This window comes from Lytechinus pictus, chromosome 16 (genome assembly GCF_037042905.1).
Source record: "Lytechinus pictus isolate F3 Inbred chromosome 16, Lp3.0, whole genome shotgun sequence".
Lineage (NCBI taxonomy): Eukaryota > Metazoa > Echinodermata > Echinoidea > Temnopleuroida > Toxopneustidae > Lytechinus > Lytechinus pictus.
In genome coordinates, this window is record NC_087260.1 from 1316483 (window position 1) to 1335289 (window position 18807).

At 36.3% G+C, this 18807-nt stretch overlaps 1 protein-coding gene across 2 annotated transcripts in view; it reads right to left on the bottom strand.

Annotated features, from left to right (window-relative positions):
• Positions 1-18807, bottom strand: part of LOC129279648 (lymphoid-specific helicase-like) — a 48543-nt gene that overhangs the window by 12289 nt on the left and 17447 nt on the right. For both annotated transcript variants that reach the window (XM_064110869.1, XM_064110870.1), the window contains 8 exons: positions 17907-17974; positions 17153-17371; positions 16090-16272; positions 14594-14808; positions 10180-10305; positions 3502-3604; positions 1019-1180; positions 284-477 (listed from right to left, as the gene is read on the bottom strand). In XM_064110869.1, the coding sequence (XP_063966939.1) occupies positions 284-477; positions 1019-1180; positions 3502-3604; positions 10180-10305; positions 14594-14808; positions 16090-16272; positions 17153-17371; positions 17907-17974 (1270 nt within the window). The remainder of the gene's footprint in view (positions 1-283; positions 478-1018; positions 1181-3501; positions 3605-10179; positions 10306-14593; positions 14809-16089; positions 16273-17152; positions 17372-17906; positions 17975-18807) is intronic.

Consider the following 18807-nt stretch of genomic DNA (forward strand, 5'->3'; position numbering starts at 1 on the left):
TCATATCTCAGAAAAGAAAATGAATTGCTGTCTAAAAATTTAGCTGTGAATAGCATGGGACTTGTACTTTCATTTTATGCAAAAATCTAAAAATCAATTTTTTTTTGGACAAAAATTGACTGATACGACAGTTCGGATGACCGCCAACAATATGAGCAGTATAAATTTTGCTTATTGATTACCAATTGGCAGCAAGCCATTCGATCAATTGATTTTTAATCCTAGGCCTAATACTGGGCATCAACCATTGCAGTCCTCATTCAATCTTGCCATATAAACTTACTTTTCTAGTTGTTTCTCAATCATCTCCACCCACTGGATAATTTCATTTTCTTCCTTTTCAAAGTTGATCCTCTGTTTGCTTTTCTTCTCTTTCTCTTTCTTTCCAGATTCCATCATGATAGCATAATTGACATTCTTGGATCTTCTCTTAGGGCGCCCAGAAGGTGTCAGCTCAACAGGAGTAGGAGTGGGCTCCTACCAATGAAATAATCCATAACAATATATGCATTTCAGTCGTAAAACAAACAAACAATATGATGAAAATGGAGGCTGCAGAAAACATGCAATCAAATTTATTACTAAAAATGCCAAACTACCATTAGCAGGGATGCCAGTGGCAAATGGATCCAGGGCCTGAAAACAAATTTCAAAGGAAGATTACGCAGGAGATATATTCAAATAAAAATGAAAAAATTATTATTCTGCTTGCACTTCCAGCTTTCATTATTTTTAACACAATCGGTCATGAATATAAATGTACTACGCTGTTTTAGCATGAATATTGGAAAATTTTTGGTGGGAGCATCAATTATTACATTTCTAACAAATATCTACAATGTTGCGTAATGTTGGAATTGTATGCAGGAGTCATAAATTTGGTCTCACAAGATGCGCAAGACTTGAAAGTAAAAAGTCAGCGAGCGGCGCAGTAAAAAAAAAAATTGCGCGACGGCGTAGTGACAAAATTTGTGGGGGGGGGGGGTTCAATAAGGGTTAAGAATTCCAGAAAACTCACATCTCTTTCCTTTATCCTGTCCATGATAGTCTTGTCCAGTGTGTATTTATAAAACTCTTCTTGGTGTTTGGTGAGAGGGGCATGGACTAAGAGCTCTTTCTTGGGTGGTATCATCAGGTCCACATCAGCCTTCAAGCGGCGCAATAAGAAAGGTGTCAATATCTACAGGTGGGGAATGAACCAAGGTTTATTTTTTATTTCTTTGGAGTTGGCCGATATAAGTAGCGATATAAATCACTATGATCGCAATTTAAATCACTATGATGAAAAAAAAAAAAAATCATTGATTTAAATCACCACTGAAACATGTACAAATGATTGACAATTTATTTTTTGTTGTGGCAGTTACATTCTGCCCGATTTGAAATACTATGCGTGAACCACCCCTTACGATTTCATTTCGCGGGGAAACCATGCAGTTGCCATCAGTAGACGGGGCTTAGCATGCATTCCGCCAATGGAATGAAAGCGCTCTACGGATGACCAATTCCACATGGCCATGGCACCATTAGGCGATGAATATTCATGTAAACAGACTGTCATCGATGAATATTCATCTGTTCTTGTTGAATGACCAATGGCGTGCGTTTCCCGATCCAAATCGAAATCAATAATAATAATAATAGGCATTTACATAGCGCCATCTATCTAGAAATATTCTATTCCAAGGCGCATTGTTACTATTATTATTATTACCCCAGCTTTAGCTCGAGCTGCCTTTCAGCGCTCATGCATTCAAGGAATTAATCCTGCCGGGTACCCATTCACCTCACCTGGGTCGAGTGCAGCACGATGTGGATAAATTTCTTGCTGAAGGAAATTACGCCATAGCTGAGATTCGAACCCACAACGCTCTGTTTCTAAGTCAGAAGACTTATCCACTGGGCCACAACGCTCCACAATCAATATTCATGAGAGAGCGGAATTATTCACGCTCTCATTGGAGAGGGGTGGTCATAGCGTTGTATCAAGCAAAATAAGAATATGTTCAACCATATCATTGGTCTAATGAGAAAACGTGATAAAATATGTATTTGTATGTCGACGTTGTTACAAAATTTTATGCAATAAGTATGATACAGGCATACACAGCTTGGTATTCGTATTAAAAGTAACTGGTATCATCCATAAATCAAAATGGCCGATGAGTTGTAAACATAATTTTGGAGGTTGTAGGCGGGATGGCTTGCAGTTCGGATGTTAAAGTACTCTCAAAGTAGACAAATCTTGCATTAAAATGTTTACAATTTTGCAAAAATCCACGCAAATTTATGATAATTTTAATAGACACTGGAGTGATGATGATATAAGGTTGATATGAAAATCGCATCGGACTCGACATGCAATCATGTTTGATATTGACAACCCGGAAACCAAAAGAAGGCCCCTCACTCCATCTTTTAGAAACTTTTGTTCTTTGAAAACTGACATAGAATCTATATATCTCAGGTTGATAATTATGACAACCCGTTCATATAAACATGATAAAGAAAAAATGTGTCTCATACTTGATTACCCATATGTCATGAGCAAGATTCATAAACTTTCTAAATGATGATGCCAATTCAACACATACTCCCAACACGGCCAGAATTCATTGACCTTCAAATGGCCTTTGTTCTTCACCATGTTCCTAAAACACGCACAGGGTATTTAAGGATACTTGATTGCTATTATGTCCAAGTTTCATGAACTAGATCAATTAAATTTCAAAGTTATGATGACAATTCCTCAAATAACCCCAACATGGCCAAAGTTTGGTGACCCTAAGTGACCTTTGACTTTAATCACGTGACCTGAAACTCATGCAGGATCTTTAGTTACACACTATCACCCTTATGTCTATGTTTTATGAACTAGATCCATATACTTTCGAAGTTGTGACAACATTTCAAAAACTTAACCTTAGGTTAAGATTTCAATATTGATTCCCCAAACATGGTCCAAGTTCATTAAACCCTAAATGACCTTTGACCTTGGTCATGTGACCTGGGGTGTGTTTCATCAACATTTTCATCTGACATCTTTCTCTGATGTTGATTGGCTGAGAGGTACTGTTACTATGGTAACTGTCGAATAAAATGGGACTTGTCGGATAAAACGTCCGACAAGTCCTTTCATGAAACGCCCCCCTGAAACTCAGGCATGATGTTCAGTTATATGTGATTACCCTTATATCCAAGTTTCATGAACTGTGTCCATATACTTTTCAAGTTATATTTCAAAATCTTAACCTTGGTTAAGATTTCAGTGTTGACGGCGCTGTCGTCGCTGTATGAAAAGCAGCGCCCTTAGTCTCGCTCTGCTATGCTGAATGCAGGCGAGACAAAAATCTGATTTTTCTTATAAAAAAGAATATATGAATCGCCCACCCTGGAGGATATAGTTGGAAATATCTCAAACCCTTAAAAATCCTTCACTATCATAAACACAAAAACAAATATTTTGTTAATCAAAAAGAAACCATTGGCTAGGATACAAACCTGATGAAGCATTGATATAACATGTTGTTCTCTTTCCTGGGCAATGATAGCCTCATCACCACCTTCCTTAGACAGTGTGGAGAAATCAAACCAAGATTGGAATCTAGAGAAATTGAAACATAATAAACCATTTTTTTCTACTATACATCAGTGATCTCCAACTTCCTTACATTGTATTGGTTATATTTAAATTGTATAGGATAAAATACATCTGCAATCACCTCCATAAAACATGTGAAATGCAATGCTCCATTAAAAAAGTGGAGCGCCTCTGACAGTCTCACCTGCATTATGCGATTCAATATAGCAGCAGAGCTGCCAACATTGGGATGATAGAATCCAGAAGATTTCGCGGAGGTATGATTTTGTGAGGGAGCACGCGGCGAAATGTCCCACGGACGGGAGTTTTGGGTAGCAAAACTCATTAAGAAACAACATTTGATAGTATCCGACAGCTGTCTAAACCATCAAAAATTTTGGCACATAGATTAAATGCACATTAGAGAGATTTCATGAAATGATGAATTGTCTGTCATTGTCATGACTAAAAAAATAAGTTCAAGCCTGATTTCAGGCAATACAGTAGAACATAAAATGATTCACAAAAGAATGCATTCAACAAGAAAATACCTTTATTGTCCAGAGGGGGAAAGGGCTGCAGTAGTGGAAGATGAGCTTGCCTGGCCCTGTAAAGACTTATATGTGGCCTGTTTAAAGTCTGAGGGCCGAGGGATTCCTGTGAAAATTGCCTTTTTGTAGCAAGCACGCACAGCCAGCCAGCGCCAGGCTAGCTCACTCACGAAAGAGAAAATGTTCGAATCCGATCCCCGGGATCCGATCAACCCAAGTAAAAGTAGGCAAAAAAAATCTCCACGTTGCTTCTGTTCTTCAGGATTGTCAATAAAATTATTCCTAAAAGTCAGGGTGTAATTATAGTCTGGTCTGTTAGCGGAATTATGTGGACACGGTGGACAAAAGCATGATTTTTTCTCCAGACCTTTGTTTATGTATGAGAATTAAAAATGGGGTATGCTCCAAAAAATCTGGCTGCAGGAACAGTGAAAAAATGGGTGAAAATGTCAGAATTTATGAGTTTAGATTGGTCTGATATATAGACTAGCGCTAGTGCAAAACTCAATAGCAGTGCATTATTTTGCATTGGTTTAGTTCTTGAATTCAGACCCTTTTTGAACAGATATTCTGTTTGTCCTCACATCTCAATGCACTAAATATCTGAATGCAGATGCTAAACAAGCCGAAGGGTGGTGATGGAGGGGGTTGAATGTTGGTGTGTATGTACATATTTTGGTCTTGGGGTAAAGATGTGCAAGACACATTTTTTTGCATGTGTTGGAAATTGTGTTGCCATGGTAACAGTGTATTATGGCAAAAATAAGGTACAAATCTTGCAGTTAGAACTACTTCCTCTGTTGTCACCCGATTCTCATGAAATTTGGCACACACATTGGTCTTGAGGTGAAGATGTCTAAGACACATTTTGTGTGTCTTTCAAAAATCTTGTTACCATGGTAACAACATATTATTTGGTGAAAATTGGGGAAAAAATTACAATTCAAACTGCTTCATCAGTTTTAAATCAATTCTCATGAAATTTGACACACACATTGGTATTAGAGTAAAGATGTACAAGGCACTTTTTGTATGTGTTTCATAAATTGTGATGCCATGGTAACAACATATTATATGGCAAAATTTAGGTAAAAACCTTGAAATTTGAACAACTTCATCAGTTTTGAACCATTTCTCATGAAATTTGTCTCATACATTTGCTTTGAGGTAAAGATGTGCAAGAACCATTTTATGTGTGCATTTGTCAGAGTATGGGTAACCACATATGATAGCCAGAAATGCAGGAAAACTCATTGTGGATCAAACAACTTCCCCTTTTTTTAGTCAGTGCTCATAAAAGTTAGAAGAAATATTCATCTTTGGGTAAAGATTCATATTAAATTCTAAACTGCATTAAAATATATGAGTGTGGGGGTATTAATCACCTTCAGTAATATTTCTAGGTTTTGGGGGAGGAGCGGGATTGGTCCTTAAAATCTGACCTCAAAATAAAGGTTAAAGGCGGTGTCCATTAACACTCTTGAAATAAGCATCCCCTCAAGGGCATAGGCTGGGGGTACACTGGGTGAATGTGAAACCTTCCGCTCTGGCAAAGGAGTTCCAACACTGGCAAGCAAAACAAAATGTGTACCCCTTCTACTTTCAACGGCTGATTTTCCAAACCTTAGTTCCACCTTCCCAAGATGTGCATCCCTCCCCATACCACTTCTATCTCCCTATGCTCAACCAGTCTACGCCTTTGCCCCTCAGGGGTCTTTGTATTTTAAAGCGAGACATTACTCCCTTTTTTTTGGGGGGGGGGGGTCTTTAGAAAATGACCTCATAAAAGTTAAAGTTACTAGTAAAGGATTATGACTAAGAACTTAACCCCCCCCCCCGCAAACAAATGGGGCTGATATATTTTTTGAGCAGAAAAATGCCCCCCCCCCCATTAAAAGGTAAGAAGATTCATTTGCACTTCAGAGTTCAGACCATTCATTTGATGTTTAATGCATTCTGCTTTGGTAAAAAAATTGTTTACAGTAGCCAATTAATCATTGTTTATTTATATTCTCATACTCAGTCTTTTATTCATATTCCATTCCTACTCTTTCTTTTTAACTATATCACATCACTCTTGATTTTGAGCTTCACCATACCATCTTATGTTTCCTCTCTCCTTTTTTACCCTCTCTTCTCTTCAAGTATATTTTTTCTGACATATTATAAAGTGAACCTTTAATCATGCAACTAATTATAGAAATATATATATATATATACAAAAATCTCTGCACTTGTTTTAGAAATTCACTTGCAAATCCATGACTCAATAGCATACCATATCAAAAATATGCATATGTGCACAATAATGTTTTGCCTTCAATTTTATTTCATTTAATTTTTTCAGTATAATTGTCAAAAAATGAATATTATGTTTCAGTAGCAAAATTGTTGGATGCAAGATCTGACTGTCACAAAAAAATGCAAATAATTTTGCATTGGAGTAAGGACGAACGTATTCACTGTTCATTGAGCAAATGATGACTTTTATTTCTCTACATATATTCTAGTCATATCCCTTTCAGATGGTGGTAACTGCAGGAATGGGAAAACTCAGTGATATAACTAAAATTTTCACAGAGGATTTTCGGAAAACAACTAAATCCATTTTTTTTCAAGCAACACTGAACAGTTATTCCATTCTGAATGCTGCAACTATGAATTTGATGCACCTTTACCGAAATATAATATCATGACAGCCATTTCTTCAATTCTTTAAAGTAAACATTAAATATAGCTAATAGCATTATTTAGGACAGAGTGTAGCCAAAATAGAGTTTAGAAGATTATGAAGAAAAGAATAAATGTCATGGTATTATATTTCAGTGTAGGTGTAAGCATTCAAAATGGAATAATTGTTGCTAGATAATAATGAATTAAAATAGCAAAAAAAAAATGTACTTAGAGAGGGAGAAAAAGAGGGGGGGGGGGAAACAAAACAAGAAGGTATGGTAAAGCTCTAAAGTGCAAAAAGTGCAAAAAGTGATGTAAGAAAGTCAGAGTAAACACTGAAATGAACAAAGACTGAGTAGAAGGAAATAAATAAAACGTTGATTAATTGGGCACCGGAAATGATTTTTTATCAAACCAGAATGTTTTAGGCTTTAAATTAATACGCTAAAGTGTAAAGGATTTTTCTTCCCCCCTTTTTTTTTTGGGGGGGGGGGGGTCAGTTCCTAGTTGTAATTATTTCCTTTTACTCTTTATGTGGCAATTTTCTAAAGCCCCCCCCCCCCCAAAAAAAAAAAAAAAAAAAAACCTTCTATATTTTTATGTTGTCAGTTTTTAAGGACCTCCTCCGCCCCCCCCCAAAAAAAAAACTATAAATATTATTGAAGGTGATTAATACCATGAATACCCTGCGCTATTTTATGATGTTAAAGGGGAATCCAAACCAAATAAACACTTGTTTTTATGAGGAAAAGAAAAAATCAGACAATAGGTCAAAGTTTGAACAATATCGGACAAACCATAAGAAAGTTGTGAATATATAAAAGTTGTAAACATTGGTAATCACTATATACCCATGAAGACTTCAAATTGGCCGCACATGTGATGTCATAATGATGTAAGGGAAGGACCACTCTTCCATGTACAGAAATAATTAATTGACTAAAATGTCTTTTTCAAAAGTTTTACTTCAAATTGTATCTTTCTTTCATGAGGACATAAAGCATTATACTAACAGGTTTATATTACGGCCCCAATGAAATTTAGGAGAAAACCAAAGTACAAGGCCAATGGGAAAGTTGTCCTTGCGGCCTCACCCCTTGTCATAATTTACTTACCCATTATCAATTTGAAATCTACATACTAGTAGCCTTAGGGATCTTAATTTTAAAGCAGCCATAACTTTATTTTGCTTGTCCGATTGCTTTCAAACTTTCACCATTCTTATTTTTCTCCTTTTCCACACAACATTTTATGACCAAGGCTGGATTCCCCTTTAACACTGAATGTGAATCTTTACCCAAAATGAATATTTGTGTAAACTTTTCTGAGCACAGGCTGAAAACTGAGAAGTAGATTGATCCACAATTGATGAGTTTTCCCTGCATTTCTGGCTATATGTGGTTATCAAGGCAATGCACTCTCTGACAAATGAAAAAAAAAAGGTTCTTGCACATCTTTATCTCAAGGCCAATGTGTGAGCCATATCATGCATGAGAATTGGTTTGAAACTGATGAAGTAGTTCAAATTTTGCCATATAATATATTGTTACCATGGCAACACAATTTCTGAAACAATCACAAAAAGTGCCTTGTACATCTTTACTTTAATACCAATGTGTGTGCCAAATTTCATGAGAATTGATTTAAAACTGATGAAGCAGTTTGAATTGTAAGGTTTTTTCCCAAATTTTCACCAAATGTTATGTTGTTACCATGGCAACTAAAATTTCCGAAAGACACACAAAATGTGTCTTAGACATCTTCACCTCAAGACCAATGTGTGTGCCAAATTTCATGAGAATCGGATGAAAACAGAGGAAGTAGTTCTAACTGCAAGATTTGTAACCTTATTTTGCCATAATACACTGTTACCATGGCAACACATGCAAAAAATGTGTCTTGCACATCTTTACACCAAGACCAAAATATGTACATACACACCAACATTCAACCCCCTCCACTGCCACCCTTCGGCTTGTTTAGCATCTGCATTCAGATATTTAGTGCATTGAGATATGAGGACAAACAGAATATCTGTTCAAAAAGGGTCTGAATTCAAGAACTAAACCAATGCAAAATAATGCACTGCTATTGAGTTTTGCACTAGCGCTAGTCTATATATCAGACCAATCTAAACTCATAAATTCTGACATTTTCACCCATTTTTTCACTGTTCCTGCAGCCAGATTTTTTGGAGCATACCCCATTTTTAATTCTTATACATAAAGAAAGGTCTGGAGAAAAAATCATGCTTTTGTCCACTGTGTCCACAAGTAGGGTGTTTTTTACGCTAACAGACCGGACTATATAATAGTAACCCATCGTTGATCCACAGTTTCAGCTCGAATAAAGCGCACACATGCTTCCGAAATATACATCGGACTTCCCTTCTCGCATAGCCTCCTGCCGCGGCGCAGACGCGCAGTCTGCCGGAGACCAGGCAGTGCCGCGCCGCGGCGCGTCGGGGGGCATAGGCATGGAGTGCCGCTAAAGTGTTTCCATCACGCACATGCACATTGCAGAACCAGACAAAAAAAATTGCTTGTTAGACTAATTCACCAGTCGTTCGGTAAAATTATCTTCATTTACATTGGAAATCAATGTACGATTATACAAAAACTGGTAAAAGTAACTGGGTAAAATGAAAATGTGATAAGGAGTTTCCACGTGGGTGTAAAGGGAGTTGAACATGCTAGACTCGTAAAACAGTCGTTTGTATGAATTTTACAATTTAACAGCTAAAAATCACAATTATCCGGGAGATTTTGGCATGGGGTCGGGAGAACGGGAGATTGGATCGAAATCCAGTATTCTCCCACAGGATCCGGGAGACTTGGAAGCTCTGTAGCAGCAGTGCTGACTTTGAAAATGACTATAAAATAATTATTTAAAAAAGACACCATTCATATAATATGCTCCTAAGTTCATTAACCCTATATGACATTTGACTTTGATCAGGTCACCTACGACTTGTGCAAGATGAGCAATGATACTGGATTACCCAAATGTCTACATTTCATCAAATAAATCCATAAATTTTCAAAGTTTGGATGGCAATTAAACAATTACCTACTACATTGCCAAAGTTCATCGACCTTAAATGACCTTTGACCTTGGTCATGTGACCTGAAACTCGTACAGGATGTTAAGTGATACTTGCTTACTCTTATGTCTAAGTTTTATAAACTAGATCCATAAACATTAAAAGTTATTATGGTAATTCAATAAGTATCCCCAATGGTTTTCATACTTGATATAATTTTACTCAAATCAATAAGAACAAATTCCGTCAATCAGGCTCTCTTTGCTTCAATTTTTTTTTAAGAGTTAGTCTTAGGCCATTGATAGAACATTATGTTCATTCATGGAACTCACGTGTTGAGATCATCAAAGACTTCTGGCAAGAGAAAGTTGAGCATAGACCAGAGCTCAGCAAGATTGTTCTGTAGAGGTGTACCTGTCAGGAGAAGACGATTTGCTGTCTGGTACATCTTTAGTTCCCTGAAGAAAAGACATATTGGATATTATCATCTATATACATTGTAGATATATATTTCGGAACAGTATATACTGGTATATATGTACTAGTATATACCTCAGATCTCGGCCGCTGATCACGCAATCGCCACGAAAATTTACACGCGCATAGAGCCGGATGTAAACTACAAGACTGTATAGTAAAATTTTCAAAAAATTAATTGTTTATACTTTTGTATTAATCAATTATGCAAATAAGCGTATGAAATTTTCCCTAAATTTGTTTTTCTGTGTATGTTTTTGCTTTTAACTCAATTTATATTCCTCGTTGAATGCTAATTTTTGGTGGGAGTATCAAGTATTACATTTCTAACAAATATCTCCCCCAAAATTGCAAAAATCGAATTAATTTCTTATGTACTGTATTTTATTGTTTTTTTATTCTTATGAATTTATTTGTTTTTCAACCCTTTATTTTGTATTGTATTTTCCAATGAACTTTGTCGGGGACCCTTTTGCAATAATGAATAGCATAAAATAAATCCATTTTAAATACCAAAAGTGAAAACAATCATACACTTCTGAATCAGGGGTCTGACATGCACTTACAAAATGTTGAGGAATTTTGGAACTGCGTACCCAGGTAATTTTGGTCTCAAAAGTCAGCGAGTGGCGCGGTCAAAAAAATTTTGCGCGACAGCATAGTGACAAAATTTGTCGAGGGGGGTCAATTTAATAAGGGTTAAAAACATATATTTTGGTCTGTGTCAATTGCTCGTGCAGTATCAGAGCGTATCCCTAAAAAAAGACCAAAATCCGATGAATATCCCATAGGCAGGGCGCGACAAACCCACTTGCCCGCTTGCCCAGGGCAAGTGGTTGTTTTGGAAATAAAATATCAGTAGACCCTCTAAATTAATTTCAATATCTCTTGGATAATCACAACTATCTCTCATATTATGTCAAACAAATAAAAAAAAAACACTGGAAACTGATGTAAAATCAGTGTCAATTACCAATAATTATCGCCAGGTACCTCGTTCGAAAAACCATGCCATCGCATCTTACGTTCTACATGTATGTGTGCAATGACTGCGCATGCGCAAGTATCTTGAGCAATTTGCCGATGCAAAAAAAAAAAAACCATAAGTGGCTAAAATTTCACATTTTGCAAAAATCCATGAAATGGACATCTATTTTCCATATTACCTTGAAATTGTTTTAATTTAGATAGAAACTACCAAAAAAATTAAGAATATTCAGCTCTTTCTTCACTCTGATTAATGATGATGTTATGATGTTACACTCGGTAAATGTTTTTATTGTGGTCCCACATGTAGAGTTTCATGGTGTTGACCAAGTGTAAAACGATCAATGATCGTTTTCTGTTAATGTTGCAACACCATGAAAAAAACCCATGAAAGTCTACATGCGGGACTTCAATAAAAAAATCTATTGACCGAGTGTAACATCATAAAATGATGAAGAAAAGACAAGAGATAGCTGAATATTCTTAATTTTCTTGATAGTTTCCAACTAATTTAAAACAAGTGGAATGCCTCTGGCCGTCTCACCTGCATCACGCGATTCAATATAGCAGCAGTGCTGATTTTGAAAACTACTATAACTCGCACAAGATGTTCAGTGATACTTGGTTACTCTTATTTCCACGTTTTATGAACTAGACCAATACACTTATAGAGATATGTTGGCAATTAAAAAAATACCCCCAACGTGGCCAAAGTTCTTTGACCTTACATGACCTTTGACCTTGATCATGTGACCTGAAACTCGCACAGGATGTTCAGTGATACTTGATTACTATTATGTCCAAGTTTTATGAACTAGACCAACACACTTTCAAATTTATGGCTGTAATTCAACAAATACCCCAATTTGGCCAAAGTTCATTGACCCTAAATGACCTTTGACCTTGATCATGTGACCTGAAACTTGCACAGGATGTTCAGTAATACTTGACTACTATTATGTCCAAGTTTCATGAATCGGATCCATAAACTTTCAAAGTTATGATGGTAATTCAACAGATACCCCCAATTCGGCCAAAGTTCATTGACCCTAAATGACCTTTGAACTTGGTCATGTGACGTGAAACTCATGCAGGATGTTCAGTGATACTTGATTAACCTTATGTATAAGTTTCATGAACTAGGTCCATATATTTTCTAAGTTATGATGACATTTCAAAAACTTAACCTTAGGTTAAGATTTTGATGTTGATCCCCCCAACATGGTCTAAGTTCATTGACCCTAAATGACCTTTGACCTTAGTCATGTGACATGAAACTCAGGCAGGATGTTCAGTAATACTTGATTAACCTTATGGCCAAGTTTCATGAACTAGGTCCATATACTTTCTAAGTTATGCTGTCATTTCAAAAACTTAACCTCAGGTTAAGATTTGGTGTTGACGCCGCCGTCGCCGCCGCCGCCGCCGCCGCCGTCGCCGTCGGAAAAGCGGCGCCTATAGTCTCACTCTGCTATGCAGGTGAGACAAAAAATCAAGGAAATATAGAAAATAAATGACCATTTCATGGATTCAAAGATCCAAAATGTGAAATTTTAGCCACCCCACTTTAGCGATGAGTTTTTTTTTTTAAATCATAAAACAATCTTTTTCAGAGTCAATAGAGAGCTGAATATTTTTCACTGGCTTTATTTATATTTTCCAAGTAAATCAAAACAATTCTAAGGAAATATGGCAAACATATATAACCATTTCATGGATTTAAAGATGTAAAATATGAAATTTTAGCAACTTTTTGTGAAGGTTTTTTTTTTACCTTAAATCAAGCCCAATTTATAAAAAGCAAAAAGTTTTTTCAAAATAAACGTAATGACTCAGGCCTACATGTACGTTGTTGAAAATAAACTTTTAAATGTGTGTTCATTTATACTGTACATGATTCTCAATTGTTGTTATTTTGTATGACCTTTAACAATAATAGTGCCGTCATAATAAAACAAGGCAAAAGCGATTTTGTGTCTCGGCCACTTATGAAAATAACCAGAAATATCGTGATTTGTGAGGGCACGCAACAGAATTGTATCGAAACTTCATTGTGAAATGACTGGGTTGGAATAACACTTGTCATAAAAGCCTTGCACGTAAACTTTAATGTTGACCTGAAGATGACCTTTGACCTTACCATGTGACCTCCGACTGCAGCATTTCATGCAGATCGCCTAAGTACATCTACCATCTGAGTTTTGTTGAAAAGTAACTTCCGGTTGCAGAGTCAAGTGTCATACAAGCCTTGCATGCAAACTTTAACGTTGAGCTGAAAATGACCTTTAACCTTACCATGTGACCTCCGACTGCAGTCTAACATGCAGGTCCCCCAAGCCAATCTACCATCCAAGTTTTGTTGAAAAGTGGTCATGAGAGAGTCTTGCATGTAAACTTTAACGTTGACCTAAAAATTACCTTTGACCTTACCATGTGACCTCCGACTACAGCCTAACATGCAGGTCCCCCAAGTCCATCTACCATTCAAGTTTGGTTGAAAAGTGACTTGCGGTTGCGGAGTTAGGTGTCATAAGAGTCTTGCATGTAAACTTTAACGTTGACCTGAAAATAACCTTTGACCTTATGATGTGACCTCTGATTGCGCAGTGACATGCAGGTCTTCTCCGTACATTTAACCATCCAAGTTTGGTTGAAAAGTGACATGTGATTGCCGAGTTATATGTCACAATATTTGTGACGACGGACAACATTTGGATCCCTTAGGCATACCTTCACCTCTGGCGGATGAGACAATAAGGATGAATATGTCCTAATATCATTTGACCTTTTGACCCCATCATTCTCATCGGATCACATGTAGTATTACATGAGGATCATATGTACCAAGTATAAACACAATTGATGAAAAAAAGAAAGTTGAACAAAATAAATTTTTTATAACAAACCAACGGACCAACAGCAAAAATGGCTTGTAGGTCTCTGTCCAACTTCATTCGGGCAAAACAATAAATAGAGAAACAACAACATGTAGCACTGACCACTTCATCTAAAATCAGATATAAAATCATGATATTTAAAAATTGTTTATTTTTCATATAACATCATGTGGGCAACACAATTATTTCCAAATTAAGATTCAATGATAGCTCTGTCTTCTATTGTATCAATTATACATTATTTCATTACTTTAGACTTGCCAATAAGGAGAAATCACAATAGGTTACAGCAATGTCAATCTTTGTTTCTTCTGAGAAAAAAAGGTGCCCAGTGTTTAATAAAGAGATACAAAAAGGGAATTAAAGAGGATGACTGAAGTCTTACTTAATAAGTCTGCAGTTGAGATTCTTGATACGATGTCCCTCATCTACGATGACATACTTCCATTGTAACCCTTGTAGATGGTTTCTATCATTCATGACAATCTCATATGATGTAATGACAATAGGGTGAGACTGGTGCTCACCAATCTTCTTCCTAATCTGCTTCCTCTTCTTTGTTCTTTCATCTTTGGTGCCATGGTATAGCAACACTGGGATCTGTACATGAAATACAGTCACAAAATGCCAACATTAATTCAGTATTAACCCTAACCAACGGGGGGTCAACAACGACTTTCATCACTTCGCCACCGCGTAAATTTTTTTTACCATACCACTCAGTGACTTTTTACTTTTGAGTCTTAAGGCCACCGCACACCTTACGACTGTTCGCGATCCGATTTTGGAACAAATCGTTTTATTTGAGGTTGAAATCAATTGAAAGAGTACTTCTATAACCATTTTGAAAGATTGCAAGCTTTTATATAGGAGTAAAGGCCAAATTATTAGTTTCAAATTGTACAACTGCTATGATGTCATTACAACTAGATATTAAATTCGCTAAAACATAGGTATTCGTACGATGATTTAGAACATTACTCAGTAAGATATTCCAAGTCTCAATATTAGCATCAAATTCTACTACATTTTATTCTGAAATTGGGTAGTAGACCAATCGTAAGGTGTGCGGTTGCCTTAAAGCATCTTTTAAGACCAAATTTGCGGTTCCAAAATCATGCAACATTTTGTAAGTGCATGGCAGACCCAAATTAGGCAAAAATGTGATTCCATGTACAAAGTCAATGCAAATTGCTTTTTCAACGAAAAATCATAGATGTATGATTATGATCACCAAAGGGCCCAAGGTTTGAAAAAACAAAGAAATACATAAGAATTAAGAAATAAAGTACATAGGAAATTAATCATGTTTTGGCCTTTTTGGGGTAAATATTTGTTGAAAATGTAATAATTGTTATTTTACCAAAAATTAGCATTCTACTAGCTACATGAAGTGAGTTAAAGGAAAAAATATATATTTAGTGCAAACTTTTGGCATATTTAATTAATTAAAAATACAATTTTGTGAAAATTTTACTATAGAGTTTATACAATTTATGCTTTACGTGTGAGCAAATTTTTGAGGTGATCACGCAAATCAGCGGCCGAGATCTGAACCAAATCAGAATGTATGCAAATTTTGTTGTCAATTTTGGGGAAAAAAAATCCTCAAATGAAGTTTTGTATATATTCTTTTTTCTTCTTTTGAAGTGCCATCTACTTAAGATAGAGAGTGATAGAAAGATAGAAAGTATATGTAAGTGATGTTATTATTATCTTCCCTAATCCTAAAAAATAGAGCAACATGAAAAACAATATAAACTTTTGTTTGCGTTTTTAATCCAAGCTACATTAGCCTATGATCCGATTTAAATTAAGTGTTGCATTTCATATAATCTCCATAACTTTATTTTGACCTGCTCGATGCCACTGCAAATTTACCTTTGGGGTGAAACGCTGAAATTCTGACACCCAGTTAGGCAGAGTTGACAGAGGAGCACACACTAGAAATGGGCCTGGTACTCCCATCTCAATCACATAGGCAAATAGAGCTATACACTGTATAGTCTTACCAAGTCCCATTTCATCACCTAAGATACCATTGACACCATTCTCATACAACACCTGTAGATATAAAAACACAATTAGAAACATGCTAAGTATCCATATTGACCAGCATTCAACATTATTACTTACTATTTCATTCTCAGGTATACTGCCAGAAAATAAAATGGAAAGTACAGAGCTAACTGCTATATTTCATCTAATTGAAACCCTCCATGGCTATATTTGTGCAGTTAACTCCCCTCATTGGCACAAGAAAAGTATCAGAAAATGCAGTAGGTATGTGTGGTTTGGGGTAAACAAGGAAGATATCTATGAATGTATAATACAAGTGGAGCGCAGTCTTACCTGCATTGTCTTGTCTGACAAATTGCTTCAACTTGGGTGACACTTAGACTTATACCTTCTAAACACTTGCCATAAATACTGCTACAGTATCGGGACTGTCAAGAGACTGTAGCCATCTTGCCTTCAATGTGAATTCTCAGACCAGCAATAAACTACCCCGGGGTAACCTAGCCTCGCTATAACTCTGCAACAAAATATCGCTAGGCAAGCCATAGTAATAGCAGTGGGACAGGCCCGCGACTGTCGCGGTGTTCCTTCAGTGTACCGAGATAAACCACTTGTGGTATGTTTACAATAATGTAGGGGCATTGTGGTCTAGTGGTTGGTTATGATTCTTGTCTTTCAATCTGTAGGACGTGGGTTCGATTCCCTGTCCTCGAGTATTTTCAGTGTATCAGAGTCGGTTCAGTCATGGGGTTGCAAGCCTACACACGTTTTGTAACAGAGGTAATAAAAATCACTTGCTGCATTTATAGCTTTGTCGCCGTCCCATGACAGCACCAGAATGAATTTCAAAGCCAGTCTGAAGACAGTACCAGAGAAGGTGGACTAAGGCTGAAGTGTGTTATGATATACTGCAATGTTTATTTACCTTGAGCCACTCCATGCCATCCAGTTGATATTTCCTAAGCACACCACCAGAGAACAGTACAGGCTGCAGATCAGAGACTTTCTCCCCATTGATCTCTCTACTGAATGTATCAACAAAGCCACTCTTACTAGCTTTGACAGTCTCATCACCAACAGTTGTTGTATCGGCCTCCTTGTCTGTGCAATCTACACTCTGCTTCTTTGATGTATTGGTCAGCACCTTGAACATGAAATTTCAGTCAAACACTACATAAAGCCTTGCCAAATACATGTATGGTGGGAATCTCAGCAATGTAGGGATCAGACATGAGGCAAATCACTCTTATTATGCTATAAAATGCTTGTTTCACTTACAATTTGTTTAAATGTCTAGCTGTGCATAACAAAAAAAAACACACTTCATGACATATTGATCTCATTATTCTGTCAAGACACTTGCCAAATGACATCATCATGCATTCATTGTGACATCATGAGTCACAATGATTGATGTCATTGGTTAGTTGGCACAAATGTGTTCAAAGTATTCTGGATTCACTTAATTTGGTGGATATGAAATTGTTTTTTCATCCATTTCATCCACTTGTAGAAAATAAATTGCAGTTGACGGATGTGAAGGTATAAACCATATAATTGTGTAATTTTCACATTATACCCATCTAAAGTGCCATTAACATATTTTGTAGGACACACTGTATAATGATATTCAAAGTGACAAAATGATGCCCAATGATATGAACACTAGCAGAGCTCACCTCTTTGTCCAAATAATCAGCAATTGAATATGTCTCTGCCTTTCTCTTCTTGCCCCTCTTGGCTAAATCTACATTAAAAACAGAAAAGATACTCTGCAGTTCTTCGACCTCAAGGTGTTTTTTTTTTTCAATTGGTCTATTTAAAATGCCAATTCATCCACTTAACAACTCATCTAATGTCACTTACCCCCTGTTTATCCATTCTACCATTTAGTCCATATACCACTTGGTCTAATTGCAAGTATTCATTCGGCAAAGTGAATGAAAAGAAAAAGGGTATTAGACCAACTGGTTATGAGATGAAATGGTCATAAAGAACTGGTGATTAGACAAAGATGATTGGACCAAATGGTTATTGGACTAGAAGGTTGTTAGACAAAATGTTGATGGATGAAATGTCACGAGACTAAACGAAAGTACGCTATTAAATGAGATGAGCGGACGAGTTGGCAGTAGACGAATTGGCATTTTACCATACATGGTTTTACCTCATGGGAACCCACATGGTTTTACCTCGTGGCAAAAAAAAATACAAAACAAAATAACAAACAAAACGTGTCATACAGTTGAAGTGGATGAATCATGTCAGTTCTGCTTTGTGAAATTGAAATGTTGCACATGTAGATATAGCACGGTGGAAAATAGAGATTTGTTTGATTTGGTAACAGGTGTTGTTTGATTTAAATCATGTCGATTTAAATCATGATTTAAATCGCGATTTAAATCACTTGATTTTTTTTCAAAAAAATCACTGCTTTAAATCAACTTTTATGAAAAAAATTAGTTTTCTCTATTTTCTCTTCTTCTTAACAGATACTTTCAATGTAATCATTTTCATTTCTGTTCCACATGCTTTAGAGATACTTTAAAAGAATGATACACCCTCATGGAGTCTGATTTA